Source organism: Rhincodon typus, chromosome 7 (genome assembly GCF_021869965.1).
Source record: "Rhincodon typus isolate 14 chromosome 7, sRhiTyp1.1, whole genome shotgun sequence".
Lineage (NCBI taxonomy): Eukaryota > Metazoa > Chordata > Chondrichthyes > Orectolobiformes > Rhincodontidae > Rhincodon > Rhincodon typus.
Genome location: NC_063338.1, coordinates 80,755,289 through 80,776,294, shown reverse-complemented (window position 1 = coordinate 80,776,294; position 21,006 = coordinate 80,755,289). Strand labels below are relative to the sequence as shown.

General features: G+C 39.1%; 1 protein-coding gene across 1 annotated transcript in view; it reads left to right on the top strand.

Annotated features, from left to right (window-relative positions):
- Window positions 1-21,006, top strand: part of neb (nebulin) — a 255,644-nt gene that overhangs the window by 133,425 nt on the left and 101,213 nt on the right. Inside the window, exons 70-83 of the mRNA XM_048598817.1 lie at window positions 1,436-1,540; window positions 2,949-3,056; window positions 4,129-4,440; window positions 6,955-7,158; window positions 7,267-7,371; window positions 8,130-8,234; window positions 11,033-11,344; window positions 12,315-12,419; window positions 14,530-14,628; window positions 14,726-14,827; window positions 17,159-17,266; window positions 17,652-17,963; window positions 18,287-18,395; window positions 18,507-18,607. Of these exons, the coding sequence (XP_048454774.1) occupies window positions 1,436-1,540; window positions 2,949-3,056; window positions 4,129-4,440; window positions 6,955-7,158; window positions 7,267-7,371; window positions 8,130-8,234; window positions 11,033-11,344; window positions 12,315-12,419; window positions 14,530-14,628; window positions 14,726-14,827; window positions 17,159-17,266; window positions 17,652-17,963; window positions 18,287-18,395; window positions 18,507-18,607 (2,187 nt within the window). The remainder of the gene's footprint in view (window positions 1-1,435; window positions 1,541-2,948; window positions 3,057-4,128; window positions 4,441-6,954; window positions 7,159-7,266; window positions 7,372-8,129; window positions 8,235-11,032; window positions 11,345-12,314; window positions 12,420-14,529; window positions 14,629-14,725; window positions 14,828-17,158; window positions 17,267-17,651; window positions 17,964-18,286; window positions 18,396-18,506; window positions 18,608-21,006) is intronic.

The following is a 21,006-nucleotide window of genomic DNA, read 5'->3' as shown; positions in this document are numbered from 1 at the left end:
CTGCTTGGCCTGCTGTGTTCATCCAGCTCTGCACCTTGTTGTCTCAGATTCTCCAGCATCTGCAGTTCCTACTATCTCTGATAGTACAAAATGCTTTAGAACAATACCTTTTATTTTATATGGTGCCTTTTTGTTTTATACTCTCCAAGTCCTTTGTATCAAATTGTATCACTACACACTTCTCTACAGTGAATCTCATCTGTCACTTATCTGCCCACTCCACCAATTTGCCAAGCCTTCCTGTTATTTCTTCATGAAAACTCTAGCAAATTAGTTAGACATTGTTTTACTGGACGAATCCCTGCTGATCCTTCTGAATCAACTCATATCTGTCCATGTGAACATTAATTCTGTCCTGAATAATAGATGTTTTCCCACCACCTCAGCAATTCTTTTCATGATACTCAATCCCAATCAAGTATCACTCTTATCATAACTCTTTAATTCTATTTCTCTATCTCTGTTTCTTTCTCTTTTCATTTCTCTCTATCTATATTCTTGTGTCTATCTCTTTCCCCTTCTTCAATACTGTCTGCGGTCTCCTTTCTAAGTTGTATTTGAGATAAGGAAATTATATTGGCAAGTACTACCATCATTAAGGATCCTCTCCAACTGTTCTAGGTCACTTCTGTTTCCAGGGCGCTGGTGCAAAACTTTCTTTTGAACTTGCCATTGTTTCTGATGTACTTTGATGATTTTTGGTCATGTGCTGGTTTTCCTGAAGAGAGTAATTCAGTGCTCCTCGTGTCATTTACAAGAGCTTGCAGGACTTCAGAGAATAATTGTTTCTCTGTTCCAGTCTGCACTGTTCTGCTCAGCCTCAGATGAACGGAGAAAACCTTTTACTTTCCTAGCTCTGTAAAGACCGAGTAGCATTCTCATATGCAAATTCTGATGGGCCGCTTTGCAGGTTTTATTCCATATCCCATCTAGTTAAAAGCAGTATTCTAAAACATAGGATCAGGAGTAGGCCATTCAGCTCCTTGAGCCTGTTCTGCCATTTAATAAGATCATGGCTGATCTGTGGCCTAACTCCACATACCTGCCATTCGCCCCTATCTCTCACCGCATTTGCTTAACAAAAAATTATCTCTTGTCAGATTTAAAACTAACAACAGGTGAGAAATTTATTCCAATTGTTCAGTTTATATAGATTATGCAGGGCAGATAATATTTCAAACAAAATGTCTTGTGTTTGTGCTACTTGTTTGACATCACTGCAATTGACATTCTCTTTTAATAGCCCATGTATTTTATTTGCATAAACCTACATTAGCTAAAAGTTGTATCGTTCTTATCATGTATTAAATGCATACTTCTCTCTAACCTATGCTGCAAATAGTGTATAAGAGTTTATTGCAAAGATTAAACAAACATTAGTTTTGTCAGATTATTGTTGGAAGTAAAATTAAATGACTCTTTCCCTTATCTTTAGCGCCTCTACCATAGTGCTTGGGAGAATGACAAACTCATAATTCATCTTCCTAATGATACACCTGAGATGGTGTTGTCTAAACAGAACTCTGCCAACATCAGTTCGGTAAGAAATATTTCGCATCTGTTTGTTAATTGGTGAGATGCACATAGTTATCATATTTCCACTTTTTGTCTTTACCTTCATTAGGCAATTACCTTTGTTGTGAATTGTAACTCTTATGGTAAAAGCTATGCAAGTGTTCCTGTACAATTATGAAGACTAATGTCCCAACAAATATACCTACTCGTTTTAAGGAACCTCCTGCAGGGTGTTTTTAGTTCAATCAATGTCATACCTCAACAAGCAGAATAGTAGGAGTTCCTTGTAAGGTTCTGCAGAAATGGAAATGTATACTTCAACAGTATTTGTGATGCAGAGACTATTAATTACCCAGTCAGACAATTCCCAGTGGGGTCCTTAGTTAGTAACAAAGAAGGTCAAAACAGGCCTATATTCCCCCAACTAGAGATATTTTGAGGCCTTCCTATATATATCACATCTGAGAATATTTAACCCACTATGAACCAGAGATCAAGACCTGCTACTTCATTTTCTGAAGAAGGGTCTAGGCCCAAAACATCAGCTTTCCTGCTCCTCTGATGCTGCTTGGCCTGCTGTGTTCATCCAGCTCTACACCTTGTTATCCAAGACCTGCTACTTTCTGGTTTATGTGGTGCATGCATTGATCAAAACATGTGCATTAAAAATAGGAGCAGGAATAAGCATTCAGTTCACTTGCTCTCCCTTTCAATCTGATTGTGGCTAATGTTTGATCTGTACATATATAAAAAATAAGGAACATGAATAGGCCACTCGGTGCTTTGCGTATGCCTTTTGCTGCATAGCAAACTTGAGCAAATAATCACAAAGATCTGGGAAGAGGAGATTTTCCATTGCTATCTTTAATTCAGTTTCTGTGCCACCCTGATCCTACCTCTTCTTAGTGATCTTTTTGCAAAAAGTCAAGAATAGATCATCTCTACTGGAAGTACCCATGGTAATATTGAGATTTGTTTTTGGCAACTTGATTTACAATAATCTTCATTCATGTTAAAGTGAACTGTTTTGTAGATTGATTTGTCAGTCAGTTTATGGTGCACACAATAAGGACAGAATTTTCTGGTCAAAAGCAAAATTTTGTAATTGCTACAATAATTCCAGTTGATATTGCTTTATTAGCTTTAACTGGGAATTAATAAAACTTGAGAATAAAAAGAAAAGCTTTTGAACAGATACAAATGCTAATTTTAGCTATGGGTGAGCAGTGAACATGAGGCCAGTGGGAGAGTGGGAACAGTAGAGGGACATGGGTGCCGGAGTTGAAGGTGTTCACAATGGTTGCAAGTATGGGACTGGTGAGTTTTGGACCAGTGGGAATGGGGTGGATTGAGTGCTTTTTGAGTTCATAATGACTTGCTATCTATGCTCTCTCTTTGAATGATATCTCATTCCTTCTTTTTCTGCTGTGTAGAAACTATATAAACTCAATTGGGAAGAATCTAAGAAGGATGGCTATGACCTAAGGAACGATGCCATCTCAATCAAGGCTGCCAAAGCTTCCAGAGAAATTGCTAGTGATGTAAGTGAGCTCATGCAGTGAGCAATTATGATTAAATTCTTAAGGTATTGCTTAAGTCACATATTGGTTTGAAGTAATTTTTCCATTCATATACTAAAAGGCAAGATTGTATTATAGCAGCATCGAAAAGTCCATGTGGTTAGTTAGATTTGCTCCAGATTCTTCAGCTTTTTGTGCTCAAAACGTAACTGAAAACTGAAGCCGATAACAGAGTAGTGAGTGAAACAGGACATCTAGGGGCCAAGAGACCAGCACAATCAAAAGGGCATCTCCTTAAACAATGGGAAGAAGAATGGGGAGATAAACAGAGAAAGGACTGAGAAAAATAGTAAATTAACTCGACAAATTCAGTATTAAATCAGGTATAGAAAGAGAAATCAAGCATAATAAATTAAGATTGGATTAAGAGAAATTTAAAAATGAGCAGCTAGGAAAAGAAAGAAAAACTGTAAAAATCATAATTTGATATTTTAAAAGACTCCACTATTGTAAAGGTTAATTTTGGGTACAGGAGAAGCATTGAAAGCAATAATCACTTTATCATGTTGTTAAATGGCTACTTACAACTATAATGCCAAGACTTAAGCTTCTCTGACAAATTTAGTTCTTAATTAATGGGTAAGCACAGCCTACTTCTAAAGAAATTAGGGAAACTAAGGCCAGCATACTGTTGGATATTCATATTTAACCATGCATTTGATCCTGGTTTGAAGATATTGTGCTATATTCACCGTTGACTGGTGTGATTAGCCTTACCATTATGTTGGCAACAAATTAAGGCTTAATGCTGCATATCAATTTTGCTTAAAAATAATAATTTCAGAACTCTATTTCTTTGTGAATATATCTGTTTAAAAATAAATAGATGTACAGAGACTAATTTTGATGTACTTCAGAAGCAGACGACAAGTCATAATTTGGCGATTGAGGAATTCTGCATCTCGCGTAATTCTAAGCGCTGAAAGTGAAGGAAGATAACATTAAGCAAGCAATTTTGCAGTGTCTCACTTTAATATCTATGATATTAATGATGGTAATGTGCATTAAAGTTATTCTTCTTTCCTATAACCAGTACAAATACAAAGAAGTCTATCGCAAGCAGCTTGGTCACCATATTGGATGCCGTGACGTTCAAGATGACCTAAAGATGGTTTGGTCCATGCACATGGCCAAGATTCAGAGTGACAGAGAATATAAGAAGGACTTTGAGAAAACAAAGACCAAGTTCAACATGCCAGTCGACATGCTGCACATCCTGTTGGCCAAGAAATGCCAGACTCTGGTCAGCGACATTGACTACAGACATTACCTGCATCAGTGGACCTGTCTGCCAGACCAGAACGATGTGATCCAGGCAAGGAAGGCCTACGATCTGCAAAGTGATGTAAGTATTAATATATTTCCACTTCAGTAAAAATATTTATTTGGCTATTAATTATTAAAAAATAATAATCTTAGATCTTAAGAACAGTAGATTCCAACCACCCATTAAGATATTAGCATTACTTATTTTCCAGCTGAGTTAAAGGAAGAAAGTGCATCTGAACAATTAACCAACAATCTCTGGCATGTAAATGTTTCAAGTGTTTTCCACTTAGTGATATTTTAGCAGAGATATCAATCGTGTAAGATAAATTCTCTATATCCTGATGGAAAGGAATCACAGACTAAACACTGAACCACTTTCTTGTTTTAGTAATTTTAAAGCTATTGAGTTTTTCAAAGCTAAGCCACCAACAACTAATAGTACAAGGTGGTACCTACAAGACATCAAAATGCATGTGCAATTTTGGAACGACCAACAAAGAATATCATAAATTAAGACCAATTTGTATTTACATACAACTTTAAAATATCACAAGGCATTTCACAAGAGCCTTATCATTGTATGGTACATTCAACCTTGCTTATTTGCACCAGGTCCCTGCAAAATTGAATTCCTCAGCTCTTTTCCCACAATCCTGCAATTGAGGTACTTGCCCAATTCCCTTGGAAAGTTCTGAGGAAGGGTCACCGGACCCGAAATGTTAACTCTGTTTTCTCCTTCACAGTTGCTGCCAGACCTGCTGAGCTTTTCCAGCAACTTTGTTATTTTGCCCTTTGAAAGTTATATCTCAATCTACCTCAGCCACAATCCTGTGTGCATTTTGAGCATTTGAGAACCTAACCCCTCACTGAGTAAAAAGTTTTTACGCATATCGCCATTTGTTCTTTTGCTGTTCACCTTATATTGCTGGTGTTTAGTTCTTGAAGTTTCAGTCAATTTGAATTGTATCCTCACCTCCCCCAGGCCTGCTTCATTACTCTTTATGAATCCTTCATGATTTTGACTACTTCTATCAATTTTCTGCCAATCTTCATTTCTCTAAGGAGATCCTCCCATCTATCCATTTAACTGCAGCCGTGGATCTATTTCCTAACTTATCTTCACCCTCTTTCCCAAGTATTATGACCAACATTAGTCACACTTCTCCAGTTCAGGCCAAAGTAGTGTTTTATAAAATATCATTCTGATTTTATAGTTTTGGTACATGCTTCTATTTATGAAACCTAGCAAATCATATGCCTATTAACCACCTAGTTGCCCTGCCATCTGCTCTGTACATATACTATACTCTCAGGTCTATCTGGTCCTGCAACATTTTAGACTTGCAGCCTTGGTTTTATATTTGCCTCTTCCAATTTCTCTTCTAAAAATGGAGACATTCAATGCCTTAAGACACAAATTTGAGCTGCATAAGCAGGTAAACAGGTTTGAAAGGAAGAGAGTGATAGAGAGAGGCAGAAGCAATGTATGGAAGTTGCTGGAAAAGCTCTACAGATTTGGCAGGATCAGTGGAGAGAAAGCAGAATTAACATTTCTGGACCAGTGACCTTTCTTCTAGTTCAGAACTTCAGTTCTGAAAAAGAGACACTGGACCTGAAATGTTAACTCTGATTTCTCCCCACAGGGCGGCATGATGGCTCAGTGGTTAGCACTGCTGCCTCACAGCACCAGGGACCAGGGTTTGCTTCCACCCTCAGGTGACTGTCTGTGTGGAGTTTGCGCATTCTTCCTGTGTCTGCATGGATTTCCTCCGGGTGCTCCCTTTCCTCCTACAGTCCAAAGACGCGCAGGGTGGGTGGATTGTCCATGCTAAATTGCCCGCAGTGTCCAGGGATGTTTAGGTTAAGTGGGTTAGACATGGGAAATACAGGGGTAGGGGGATGGGTCTGGGAGGGATGCTCTTCAGAGGGCAGTGTAGACTTGTTGGGCTGAATGGCCTGCTTCCACACTGTAGGGATTTTACAAGATGTTGCCAGACCTGCTGAGTTTTTCCAGCAGTTTCTGTTTCTGTTTCTGATTTCCAGCATTTGTACTTCTTACAGCTCTTTTTTGAGTGAGGCAGAGAGTGCAGGGAGGGAATTCCACTGTTTGGGGAAGAAAAACAGGAAGTGCCAGAAATACTCAGTAGGTCTGGTAGAATAAGCCAAGAGAGAAAAGAGTTAATATTTCGAGTCCAATGTTCTGCTTTGGAATTGTTTCAAAAAGGAGTCATGTTGAACTCAAAACATTAACCATGAGTTTTCCAGCACTTTCTGCCTTTATTTCAGATCTCCATCATCAGCATATTATGCTTTAGTCCAGAGCTTGGAGGCTTGCTAACTGAATGCACAGCCATCATTGATGGAGTAATTAAAATGTGAGGATATGCAAGAGACCAGAATTAAAAGATCAGAGAATGTGGCAGGTATACAGCTGGGGCAGTTCCAGTGATGGGTGTTCATATATTTTACTGAACAAATGTAATTGGCTGTCCTAATTGATCCTGTTTTTAATTGTACATATTAATTAATAAGATTAATCTGATGCCCAATTTATTGTCTGTGACCTATGTTTCTCTGACTTTTTCTCTAGTTGCTTTACAAGTCTGATATGGAATGGATCCGTGGCTGTGGCTGGATGCCACATGATTCTCTTGATGTTAAGAAAGTGCAGAAAGCCCAGGAGATCCTTAGTGAACGTCACTACCGTCAGCCCCCGGATAGATTCAGTTTCACCAGCATTGTTGATGATCCCAGCATAGTCCAAGCTAAAATCAATGCGAACCAACTGAGTGCTGTAAGACACTTAAAATCATTAATGGTCCTGTGCTTTCCACTTTATTTTAAACTGACTACATACTAAGTATACATTGTTTTTTTTAAAAATTTGCTTGTTATGGTACAGGGAAAATACAAGGAAGCCTGGGAAAAAGACAAGGTACAGATTCACGTCCTTCCTGATACACCAGAGATTTTGTTGGCTAAATCCAATGCTGCTAATGTTAGTCAGGTAAGTGTAAAATATCTAATTATCCACAAACATAATTCAATAATCTGCTGAATTAACCAGTAAGGTACTTTTATTTTTAAGGGGAGGCAATGGTGGAGTGGTATTGTAATAGACTGGTAATCAAGAGACCTAGGTAATGTTCTGGGGACCTGGGTTCAAATCCTGCCATGGCAGATGGTGGAATTTGAATTCAATAAAAATCTGGAAATAAGAATTTAATTATGACCACAAAATGTTCATTGGAAAAAATCCATCTAGTTTTGTTAATGTCATTTAGGGAAATGAACTGCCATGTTTACCGGGTCGAGCCGACACATGACTTGAGATCCACAGCAATGTGCTTATCACTTATCTGCCCTCTGCGCAATTAGGGACAAGCAATAAGTGATGGCCTAGCCTGCAATGCCCACATCCTGTGAATGAATAAAAAAAGGTCCATTAAATGGCTGTATTTTTATATATATATTTTTTAAAAGTCTCAATATCGGTATGACACATAATTCCTATATTAATGGAAGTATTAATTTGTTTATTTTAAAGGTGTTACATTTTCAGACAAAGGTCATGCGTATAAATAAACTAAATGTTTGTACAGCCATCTTATATAACACTACTTGACCCCAAAAGTCAGTCATTGACTGTTTTTAAGAAATGTTGTGACCTTGCTGGAAGGAAATTTATCTCAATTTAGACAGACTATTTAAAGCAAACTGCAGTACTTACGTTGTGAAATGAATGCCAATGATTCTCCTTTACAGAAACTTTATAAGGAGGGCTGGGAAGATGCAAAGAAAAGCATTGACTATCGTGCTGATGCCATTGACATCCAACATGCTAAAGCATCTCGAAACATTGCAAGTGATGTAAGTATGAATTGTTGAGTGAACTTTGAAGTTTTTGTGGACATAATCACAAATGCATTATGTGGACTATGCATAAAATGGCACCAGCCATTTCTAAAAGATCCACTAGGGAACTAAACTTAGTACCATGCACTTATATTGTTATTTTATCAGAATGACAGGTTGTATAAGTAGTCAAATTCTAGATAGGCAAATGTCTCCAAGGACAAAAGAAATTAGAGCAAGTGCAGACCATATGGTCATTGAGCCTGCCGCAACATTTTGTACAATCACTAGCCAGACCATTAATCTTGGTTTTCAGCTCCAGTTTCTGCCCACTCTTCATATCCCTTGATCCCCTGACAGACCAAAAAGTGTCTACCCAGTCATAAATAATGGAGACTCCACAACTATCTGGGGCAGAGAATTCCAAAGTTTTACAAAGCTTTGCATGAATAAATATCTCCTCATCTCATCCTCAGCCCATTATCCTGAGGAATTGTCCTCTATTTTGGTTTCCCACACCAATGGGAGCAATTTCTCATCATCTACCCTGTTAAGCTCTTTCAGAATCTTGAACATTAGGAAATGATGGCCTCAGCCTTCTAAATCCACTAGAGAGTATTGACCCCATTTACTCAAGCTTTCTTGTCATAGGACAATTACTTCACCCCAGGGACTAAATAGCATAACTTCATTGTACTACCTCCAATGCACGTATATCTTTTCTTAAAGAGACCAGAATTTCATGGAGATTAGTGGTGAGATTCTCTCTATCATTTTGTTGAGGTTTAATTAAAATGCACGTCATGGTTAAGACAGAGGTTTGTCATAAGAGTTTGCTATTTTACTTTAGACTATGCCACAATAAATTAGATCAAGCTAATAACACACGTTGATATATTTTTCCCTTAGACCAGTAAATAAATCCCTGTGTCATTCAAAGCTATCTGTCTCAGAAATCTATCCTTATTGATATTAAAATTGAGTATTATCAGATTAGATATAAGACTATCAGTTAAGTAGAACACCATTGAAAACTGCTGCATTGACAGTGTACACGATATAAATGTTGCTCCCATTTAGCTTTAACAGCATACTAGTTTCTATCTCTTTCTCTGATTCATGTCTGATTGTGTCTGCAATTTTGAGAAACTTCACAAAATCATTGGGTAAAGCAGCATTAAAGTGCAACAGTAGACAAATGTATCTGAATGATAAGACATTGTTCCAAACTTTACTGAGTCCATAATTGTAAACAGAAATCCAAGCATAACAATGGGATTATCACATTTTGGGAAAAAAAGGAAGGAAACTTTTTATAAACTGTAAAATTTGCATGAAATATCATAAATATCTAGTCTGTGAATGAGAAACAGTGCAGAAGAAGGAACGAAACAAGTATCTTTGTAAAAAAAAGTTTTTATTTTAGCCTAGAGATAGTAAGAACTGCCGATGCTGGAATTAGAGATAACACAGTGTGGAGCTGGAGGAACACAGCAGGCCAGGTAGCATCAGAGGAGCAGGAAAGTTGATGTTTTGGCTCGGGACCCTTCTTCCGAAATGGAGGAGGGGGAAGGGAGCTCAGAAATAAATAGAGAGGAGGGGTGGGGCTGGGGAAGGTAGGTGGGATGGTGATAGGTGAGTGCAGGTAGGGAGCGGTGGGGATTGGTCCGTGAGGTGGGAGAAGCAGATCGGTGGGAGAGAAGATGGACAGGTTGTGTCAGGTCAAGGAGGTGGGGAGATCTCATAGATAAACATTTATTCTGCAATTAATTAATATCTTATTTTAAAAATAACTTTTAAATTTCAATTCCAGCATAAAATTATTAATTTAATATGAAATTAATGAAGAGCTATGGGATTGATTCTTAACATCAAAACAGGGTGGGTCAGTGTCACATCAGAAGTTAAACAATAAAAAGCAAAACATGAACCCAAGCCACCTCAATACCTGGAACAATAGCAGAGGTCGGATGAAAGGTGATTATCAACGAATTTGTTTTATCATAATGAGGCTGCATTTTATCACCTATTCAATCTTTTAAGTGTTTTGCTGAGCTGTTTGGGCTTCCCAAACCTCAGGAAACCTGACAACTAGAAGGATGTGTGAAGAGCTGAAGCTATGATTTAAGTGCCTTTACAGCATTACACATGGGCAAGGAAGAGCACAAATGTCTTTCGTGTCACAAGAAAATACTCATTCAACTTTTCCCCACAATTTGTCTGCTCCTATTGACTATGACTGAAACTCCTAGACATCCTCTCCCACCCCTTTCCAACCACCCTCGCCTCCTCCCCAACTGCTCAAGACCTCTCCCAACCACTGCTAGAATTCCCTCATCCATGCAAAATGATTGGACAACACAAACATTTTCTTAATTGTGAGTAGGATTTCCCCATTGGTAAGTGGGTACTGTCAGTCATTTTCAGATTAACCCCAAGCCAAAATCAAGACCCCATCTCCAGCCTTATTCCCCTCCCCCAACCTCGCACCTGCTCAACATCATCATCCCTCCTACTCCTCTCGCCACCATCCCTGCCTGCCCAATCAGGGCCCTCACCATTCTAATAAACTCTCAAATTGCCCCGGTCTATGTATCTGGTCTTGTCAGCTGTGGCTTTGTGAAGATGGCTTCCAAACTGATAGTTAGAAAGAGCAAGATATTCAGGAATCCATTCTTCTGGATACATGATTTTGCAATAATGCGCTGTCGTGCATAGAATTAATCTACCAGCTAAAGTCCAAGACACGTTAATTATTCTACAGTAAGTTAAAATACCAAGTGAAATTGATATCCTTCTGCATTTTCCCCCAGTACCAATATAAAGAAATCTATCGCAAGCAACTTGGTCACCACATCGGAGGCCGTGACATGTACGATGACCCCAAAATGGTTTGGTGTATGCATGTAGGCAAGATGCAGAGCAACAAGGAGTACAGGAAGGAATTTGAGAAAACGAAGGCCAATATTAATGTGCCAGCTGACATGATGGACATCGTAATGGGCAAGATATGTCAGGGACGGGTCAGTGAGATTGACTACAGGCATTACCTACATGAATGGACCTGTCTACCAGACCAGAATGATGTGATCCAGGCAAAGAAAGCGTATAATTTGCAAAGTGATGTGAGTAAAAGTAAATGTTGATGTTTGTTTTTTTGTCTTGAAATTTCACCCTGAGTACCTGAATAATGCATTCCACATCCAAATCCAGCAAGACTTGGACAATATGCAGACCTGGGCCAAAAGGTGGCAAGTAACATTCGTGCCACACAAATGCCAGTCAATGACAATCCTCAATAAGAGACAATCTAATCATCTCCCCTTGACATTCAATGGTGTTGCCATCACTGAATCCCCTACTATTAACATCCTGGGGGTTACCATTGACTACAAACAGAACTGGACCAGCTAGATGAATCCAGTGAGGTTTTTGAAGACGTGACAAAGAAAATTGACTAAGGCAGAGCAGTAGACGTTGTCTCTGTGGATTTCAGCAAAGCGTTCGACAAGGTTCCACTTGGTTGACTGCATAACAAGGTTAAATCACATGGGATCCAGAGGGAGTTAGCCAACTGGGTACAAAATTGGTTTGAAGATAGGAGACTGAGGGTGGTTGTAGAGGGTTGATTTTTGGGCTGAAGGGCTGTGACACAAGGATTGGTGCTAGGTCCACTGCTTTTTGGCATTTATATAAATGATTTGGATGTGAATATCGGCGGTATTGTTAGTAAGTTTGCAGATGACTCCAAAATACACCTGGTTGTGAGTCCTCCCTATCTTACTGGAGGCCAAATGCATCAACCAGGCTGATCACCAGAGGGGGAACATGTGGAATTAAATCCCAACTTCCAGGTTGTCCATCTGAATCTCCCCCTCACATCCATCCCAATACTTAAAAACATATCTTTGTTAAAAATCTATCTGGCACTCACTTCTCCTCATGTGTGTAAAATGGAGTACAACATAGAACTTGGAAGAGAAAAGGAAAGAGTTGAAATAATATAGAGTATTAATAAGTTTCTAATAGCAGATAATCGTCACTGAGAATTCAGAAATGGAAAAAAATAAGAATCATTCATTTTCTTTTCATTAGGTCAATTACAAATCAGATATGGAATGGATGCGTGGAATTGGATGGATTGCAACAGATTCTGTAGATGTTAAGAAAGTAAAGCATGCCCAGGACATTTTAAGTGATGTAAGTATAAGAGATCCCTCCCATCATATGATCAGCAGCATAATGTAGTGCACAAATAATGACTCTCACTTTGGTAAAACGGGCACTGACAGCTATGCCAATGATGCATTTTGCTATTTTCACGTATGTTTTACACTGATCTGTCATGGATATGTCCATATGCATCCATAATGCACAAGCATAATCTTCAGCCTCATTGCTTCATCGATAAACTGCCAGAATTAACTTGCATGGCCATTATAGACCCACACATTCATACTACATTTGAAATCAATGGTGATTTTATTTTTGTACTGCGAAATTTGCCAGAATAACACACAAGTTGCAAAAATAGAAATTAGTCCCAAGTGTTTTTACAACATTTAAAGGCATTCTTCAACTAATTGTCACCACTAGATTTTATCAAATTGAGCTGAAAATCTTCTGCTTGCATAATTTTCTAAGTGTTTAAAAATTATGATGTGCCACAGTATCCACGTACTCAAATTTAGTGTTGTATTAAAAATGGCATGAAGGAGGTCTTCAGCAGCAGATGAACTGAGACAAGATAAACTTCACTTGGATAAGTAACATTTTAACAATGCTCAAGAATTTTGACTCCATCTAGGACAGATAAGTTCTCTGACCAGCACCTTAATTGTCCAGCTTCAATATTCAGTCCCCCTACCGCTGACACACAATGGCAGTGGTGTCTACTGTATATAGGATGTATCGTAGCAACACACTAAGTCTCCTTTGGCACTACTTTCCATACTCATGATCCCTACAACCTAGAAGGACAAGGGCAGCAGAAGGCCTTTAAGCCACAAATTATCCTGACTTGGAATTAACTGTACTGCCACTGGTCTAAAATCCTGGAACTCTCTCCCTAAAAGCCCTGTGACATATCTATGTCAAATGGACTACAGAGTTTCAAGAAGACGGCTCACTACCACCTTAGGGTTGGGCAACAAATGCAGGCCTTGCCAGCAACACCCATTCCCCTGAACAACTAAGAAAGTTGTTGCAGAAGTGGGAATATACAGCCTGAATGATGGCATGGCTATGTGAACAGAAGCTCATCTTGGGGCCAAATATGTTACCAAGGTTGAAAACAGACTGATTTAAGCCTTACACAGTTGCCAGAGAGAAGAATGGAGTCAGTAGCAGTGAATGGAATTTAGAATGTGGGCTGAAAGCAAAGCCTTCAATTTTGCCAATGTTTAATTGGTGAAAATTTCTGCTTATTGGATGTGGGACATGTAGTCTGAGAATTTAACAATGGTGGAGAAAGCAAGTGGGTTTTTGATAAGATACAGCTGAGGGTCATCAGGATGCACATGAAAACTAACATTATAGGGCAGCACGGTGGCTCAGTGGTTAGTACTGCTGCCTCGTAGCGTGAGGGACCCACATTTGATTCCACCCTCGGGCAACTATCTGTGTGGAGTTTGCATGTTTTCCCCGTGTCTGCATAGGTTTCCATCGGGTGCTCTAATTTCCTCCTACAATCCAAAGATGTGCTGATTAGCCATGATAAATTGCCCATAGTGTCCAGAGATGTGCAGGCTAGGTGGATTAGCCAAGGGAAATGCTGAGTTACAGGGACAGGGATAGGGTAGTGGAGGTGGGTCTCAGTGGGATGTTCTTCAGTGGGCTGGTGTGGACTTGATGGACTGAATGGCCAGCTTCCACACTGTAGGGATTCTGTGATTCTATACTGTCAGCTGATATTGACAAGTGGCAGCATGTAGATCAGAAATATGTGGGTCCAAAGATAGATACTTGGGAAACACCAGTGAAGATAATAGGAGCAATAAGAGAAACCTTTACAAGTGAATGGGCTACAGTTAGATTGATAAGACTGGAAGCAGGTGAAAGCATTCCCACCCAGCTGGCGGTCTGTGGGGAGAGACTTTATATGAGGAAGTAATGATAAGAATGGCAATCTCATTGTCCATACAACTAATTGAAGTAAATCATTCCATGAGGGAGGCTTTGAATTTGGAATCATACTTGAATCTGTTCAGCATTGTTAGAAAACAGTTCAATCCATCATGCTTGCACTGGTTTTGCACCAACAGAAGGAATCTCTATGCTTTTAGTTAATAATTTCTATTGTTTTCAACAGAGAAATTACCGGACGAAAGCGGATACTCTCCAATTTACACCAGTGACTGACAGAATTGATTATGTTACAGCTAAACAGAGTGGGGACATTTTGAATGACGTGAGTACATGCCCTGCTGCCTCGGATTATGCTAGTTTCCACCATGGTAAAATCCTGTTGCTGTTATGTCTCACAAGTGCTTCCCTTTATTGATTAGATCAAGTATCGTGAAGCCTGGCATGCCTGTAAGACAAAGTACACACTGGTGGATTCACCAACAATGGTTGCAGCACGGGATGCAGCTAGAAACCTTAATGAAGTAAGTGCTGCAAAGAAATATGTAAACTTTACTTTGGACCCCATTATTTTCGCCTGCCAAATAGATTGAGATATTTGCTTGGTTTTCAGATATTTTAAAAGCATCCACATTACCATTGTCAATAAATCCTGGTTTCAATGTATGTCGAAACCAAAATGACAGTCAAATAGAATGCTTTCAGAATCTTCTAAATCAAAGCTATCTTCCAAAAAAAGGATTCATTTGTTGTACAATTCATCAAGCAAAATTGCATATTAACATCTGAGGGAATCATGAACTAAATGTTACTTTAAGATGTAAATACTTTGCAAGTAAAGCTTATTAAGTAGGTTTTGACTAGCAATAGGCATGTGACATGTAGGCTTCCAGTCTAGAAAGGGGGAGAGCTGCAGACTTAGTACCAATACAGAAGGAAATTGAAATTCATGTTTTGAAATTCTGATCAACTGTCTATATGATAAGAAGCTACATATTTCTCTACATAGGAATGAAAAAAAGAGGAATATCCTTTTTGCCTTGGAAATATTGCTGAGAATTCAATTAGGAATTAGAACATAAGAACTAGGAGCAGGAGTAGGCCATCTGGCCCCTCGAGCCTGCCCCGCCATTTAATAAGATCATGGCTGATCTTTTTGAGACTCAGTTCCACTTACCTGCCCACTCACCATAACCCTTAATTCCTTTACTGTCCAAAAATTTATCTAGCCTTGCCTTAAAAACATTCAGCGAGGTAGCTTCAACCGCTTCACTGGGCAGGGAATTCCACAGATTCACAACCCTTTGGGTGAAGAAGTTCCTCCTGACCTCAGTCCTACATCTGCTTCCCCTTATTTTGAGGCTATGCCCCCTAGTCCTAGTTTCACCTGCTAGCGGAAACAACCTCCCTGCCTCCACTTTATCTATTCCCTTCATAATCTTATATGTTTCTATAAGATCTCCCCTCATTCTTTGAATTCCAATGAGTATAATCCCAGTCTACTCAGTCTCTCCTCATAATCCAATCCTCTCAACTCTGGAATCAACCGAGTGAATCTCCTCTGCACCCCCTCCAGTGAGATACTTGAGATATTGAATTGTGATTGGGATTATTAGAAACTATTCAAACCAGCCATTCATATTTCATAAAATTTATAGCAAAAGACAGCCGTTTAGCTCAAGAAATCCATATCAAAATATATGTTCACACAAGATTCCCCTCACCCTACTTCATGTAGCCCTATCCACACAGCATTCCATTTCTTTCTGCCTCATGTAATTCATCAATTCTACCGTTAAGTGCATCAGTGCTATTCACCTCATAACATTTTATTTCAGGACACAATTTTGGTTTTCCCACATGATGCAAGTCCCTAACCCCTAAACTGCATTAACGTCGAAAGTCATCCAGCATCATTTTTTTTTGCGTACAACACTTGATTAAAACTTACTGGTTCCTGTTTCATCCATAAGTATTGAACAATGAAACACGTTGCTCACTCACTTTTAACACAGAAATAGAGTAAGTTTGTTTTCCCCACATTCCTAGTAAGAGTTGGCACTCTCAGGAATTATATACATCACAGCATTAGCTGTAGAATTAGAGGAGGTGTGATGCTTCATAAATCACTCGTTTGCTGCAATAACTCTAGAGATTTACACTCCTAGTTTCAGACTGAATTGCTTGTTCGTGTTGACAGCCCAATGAATGTGATTTAAAAAACAACAAACAAATGTATGCTGCAACAGCTGACCTTAGCTAGCAAATCAGTAGGGAACACCACAATTGACATTCATGCCACTCTCGCTGATCAGAATCAAGCCCCTGGCAGCCAGCTAAATCAAGAACCTGCCATCCTGCTTTCCTATTTGGGTTAGGCTAGACATTCAATAGTTGTCACCATGTGGTAATAATATAAAAAGATCTATTTCACCTAAAGTAAAACAGATAAAAATAAGAGACAACAAGGTGCAGAGCTGGATGAACACAGCAGGCCAAGCAGCATCATAGGAGCAGAAAGGCTGACGTTTTCATCAGAAAAATTTTCTGATGAAGGGTCTAGGCCCGAAACGTCAGCCTTTCTGCTCCTATGATGCTGCTTGGCCTGCTGTGTTCATCCAGCTCTGCACCTTGTTGTCCCGGATTCTCCAGCATCTGCAGTTCCTACTATCTCAGATAAAAATAAGAGTTACATTATAAAGCAAATGAGATAATTATGTTTTCTGATTTTTAATTGTTCCGATTCATTCCCCTTCTCCAGAAGACAGAATATCTTGAAATGTTAATTACGTACTTATCAGGGCTGATTTGTATCATTCTTTGTCTAATACTTGCATTGTGTTCCTTCCTTTTAGAAATTGTACAAAGATGGTTGGGAGAAGCTGAAGGCAACTGGTTACAAAATGCCAGTTGATGCCGTGTCAATCTGCCATGCCAGAGCATCACAAGACAAACAGAGTGAGGTGAGTCCTGCTCAGAACAGTGCCACTTACAGTAAATTGCCTGACTACAGAGGTATTTCAGTGACAAGTTGTATAATAGCTGTTAAAAAGATGTAACGCTGAGACAGTCAACATATTCCACCATGGAGTGATCATTTCTGAACAAGGTTATCATATCGTTCAGATCATTGAGAGACATTTTCAATGAAATTGGATTTCTCTGTGAGTGGAATTCCTGGGCTGTGATTCTATGCATTGGTAAGGGAATGTTAATTGAAAATTGGTAAAACCAGCTTGATAAATTAATACATTTTTCATTGGACTGACTTCCACTATTTCAATTTCTCTTTTTCTCTGCTATTTGTTCTGTAACTAACTGGTTGTACCTTTTTCTTTTGTGTGCCAGCTTAAATATAAGGCTGACTATGTCAAGCAACGTGGCCATCATATTGGATGTCATGATCTTCACGATGACCCCAAAATGGTTTGGTGTATGCATGTCGGCAAGATGCAGAGCAGCAAGGAGTACAGGAAGGAATTTGAGAAAACTAAGGCCAATGTACATGTGCCAGTCGACATGTTGGACATAGTGATGTCTAAGATATGTCAGGGACGGGTCAGTGAGATTGACTACAGACATTACTTGCATGAATGGACCTGTCTGCCAGACCAGAATGATGTGATCCAAGCAAAGAAGGCTTATGATTTGCAGAGTGATGTGAGTATTAGCATACTTCCATTTAGTGTTTTACCCTACCCATTTTAATGATTCATCCTGGACACTAGCATCCCTCTGGTACTTTGCCCATGTGCTTTGGACATAGGTAGCCTCTGTTAACCCTGACCTTTTAGCAAAAGTTGACCCAATCTGATACTTTTGCATCATCCTGTCACCATCAGTTATTGTGTGATTCAGCTAAAGAGCCAGACAGAGAACATGCTGAATAGAGTTGAGAAGAATTCAAAACCAGGATGTATCTCCTTCATTTTTGCCATTTTGAAGTTTGCTGTCATTCTCATATGTCGTTCTTTCCCATTTAGTACCTGTACAAGTCAGACCTTGAATGGGTACGTGGTTGTGGTTGGATTCCCTTGGATTCAGTCGAGCATAAAAAGGTGAAAAATGCACAGGCGATATTAGCTGAAGTGAGTATAGCTTATCCTATGTGTTTGGTTGCCCATGGGTCTTTTAGGGATTTTCATTCTACATTAACATAAAACATTTTGTTCATTTTCTGTCTCTTTGTTCATTTTCAGAAAGCATATAAAGAAAAGGCTGTTGCTAATTTTGCCAAGTTTACACCAATTACAGACCTGCCAGAGGTGGTACAGGCCAAGATAAATACAAACAACTTGAGTGATGTAAGTGTCCCTCCGTGTTTTATAATGAATACTTAAAACATTTTGATATTACTGTTTGGAAGAGCAGTCTGAAGTGGCAGTAGCAGTAACATCAGCATGCATTACCTTTTGAAGCAGGCTTAGATACCATTTTGTTATTGGATGACTGTCAGCTTTATATTTTCATATAGTTGTACTGAAAGTCAACTTCACAACTAAATACAATGCTTTAACTTAATGATGAACATTTTAAAAATTCTTAAACAGTCCTTTATTCACTGATTTTATTAAAATAAATAGCTTAAGCTGATCTAATTCAAACAAGGTGGCCAGTTCTTTAGGAGGAAATCAAGATATACTTTTTCACTCAGGAAGCAAACTTATTGTCAATTTCTCTCTGGCCAAAGGAGAGGTCCCAGAGGAATGTAAGACAACTAATGAAGTACCATTGTTCAAGAATGGTGATAGGGTCAATAAGCCAGTGAGTCTAACATCAGTGATAGGGAAACTCTTCACTTGGAGAAACAAGGATTTAGCAAGGACAGTCAAACTTGTTTTGTCAGAAAGAGATCATGCCTTACAATTTGATTACAGTTTGTGCACATGAGCGTAATGCCATTTATATAGTCTGTAAGGCTTTTAACATGGTGTTTCATGGGAAGCTGTTCAAGAAAGTAAGAGCCCGTGGAATTCAGGGCAATTTGGCAAAATTTGATCCAAAATTGGTTTAGCAGCAGCAGGGTGCTGGTCAAAGGTGTGTTTGGAAGCCTGTGTTTTGTGGCATATCACAGAGTTTGGTGGAGGATCCCTTTCTATTTGTAGTAAACATTAATGATCTAGACATGAATGTAGGAGGTTTGGTAATCAAATTTGCACAGGATACAAAATTTGACAGTGTAGTAAAAAGGGAGGAGGAAAGCCTTAAACAGTAAGATGAATTAGCTGGTTGGTCAGATGGACAGAGCATTGGCTGATGGAGTTTATTCCTGAAAGGTGTGAGGTGCAGGGCAAAGGGCCATGCACAAGAAGATGGGATAAGAAAGGGCATCCTTTGTGTCTTTGGATCATCAAGCACAAGATGGGCTAACTGGCCCCCTTCTATGCTGTCTTTTTTCTACGATTCTATGTTCTGAAGTGGGAGGTGATGCAATTTGGGAGGACTGACAATGCAAGGAAGTACACAATGAATAATAGGACCCTGGGAAGTACAGAGGATCAAGGAGATCTTGGTATTCATGTATATAGACCCTTAGAGATAACATGGCAGTTGGATAGGGTGGTTTAAGAAAGCATATGTGAATCTAACCTTTATTAGTTAAGGCACTTATTAGTTGAGGCAATGAATACAGGAGCAGCAAGGTTATGATGAAGATATAAGTTATTGTATGAAGACGTTAGTTAGGCCACAGCCAGAATACTGTATGCGATTCTAGTCACCACACTATTGGAACTATGTAATTGCATAGGAGAGGGTGCATAGGAGATTCGCCAGTATGTTTCCTGGCTGGAGCATTTCAGATTGCTGTGAAGAGAGACTAGATAGTCTGGGTTTATTTTCCTTGGAGCCGAGAAGATTGATGGGTGACCTGTGGTCTACAAAATTATGGTTGGCATAAATTTAAGGTAAGGGACAGGTGCCTTAGAGGTGACTTAAGATCAGAAGATGGTGGGTATCTGGAACTCATTGCATGAAAGGATGGCAGAGGTGGGAACCCTCACAATATTTAAGAAGTAATTTGAATACTTGAAATGCCATAGAGTACAAGACTCTGAGCCAAGTGCTGGGAAATGGGATTAGAGTAGATTGGTGCTTGATGCCTGGAGCAGACTCAGTGGGCCACGAGGTCCTTGCTGTGCTGTAATACTTAATGAATCTATGATTGTGGGACTATATAATTTTCTCCACAAATGCTTCTGGTTGTGGCAACAACTAGCTATGTTAAGATAAAGATATAGTGTTTAATTTTGTAACGTTAGCAGGAGATAGGGTGAAAAGGTGAGAAAGTTGAGTTTGAAGTAACAATCAGCCATGGTGTGAATGGTGGAACAAATTCCATTGGCTGAATAGCTTATTTATATTCATGGGATTCTATTAAATCTTATGTCAATAATATAATAACAAACTACTGTGGCTCTGGAAATCTAAAATAAAAATAAAGGTCTGGAGATGCTCAGCAAGTCTGGTAGCATCAGTGGTAGTGACAAAAATGGAAGTAACATTTTGAGTGAAGTATCGAACTCCGTTAAGCTTGATTAGTCAATTTTGGCTTGTGAAGTTTTTGACACTCTCTCAAGCTGAATGGAATCTTGAGTGTTTTGAGAATTGTCTGCAGGTTATTGTTGATATTTATTAACTAGAAGTATGGTACCAGTGGCAGGTGAGTGAATAAATCACTGATATAGCTGATCTCACATCCTAA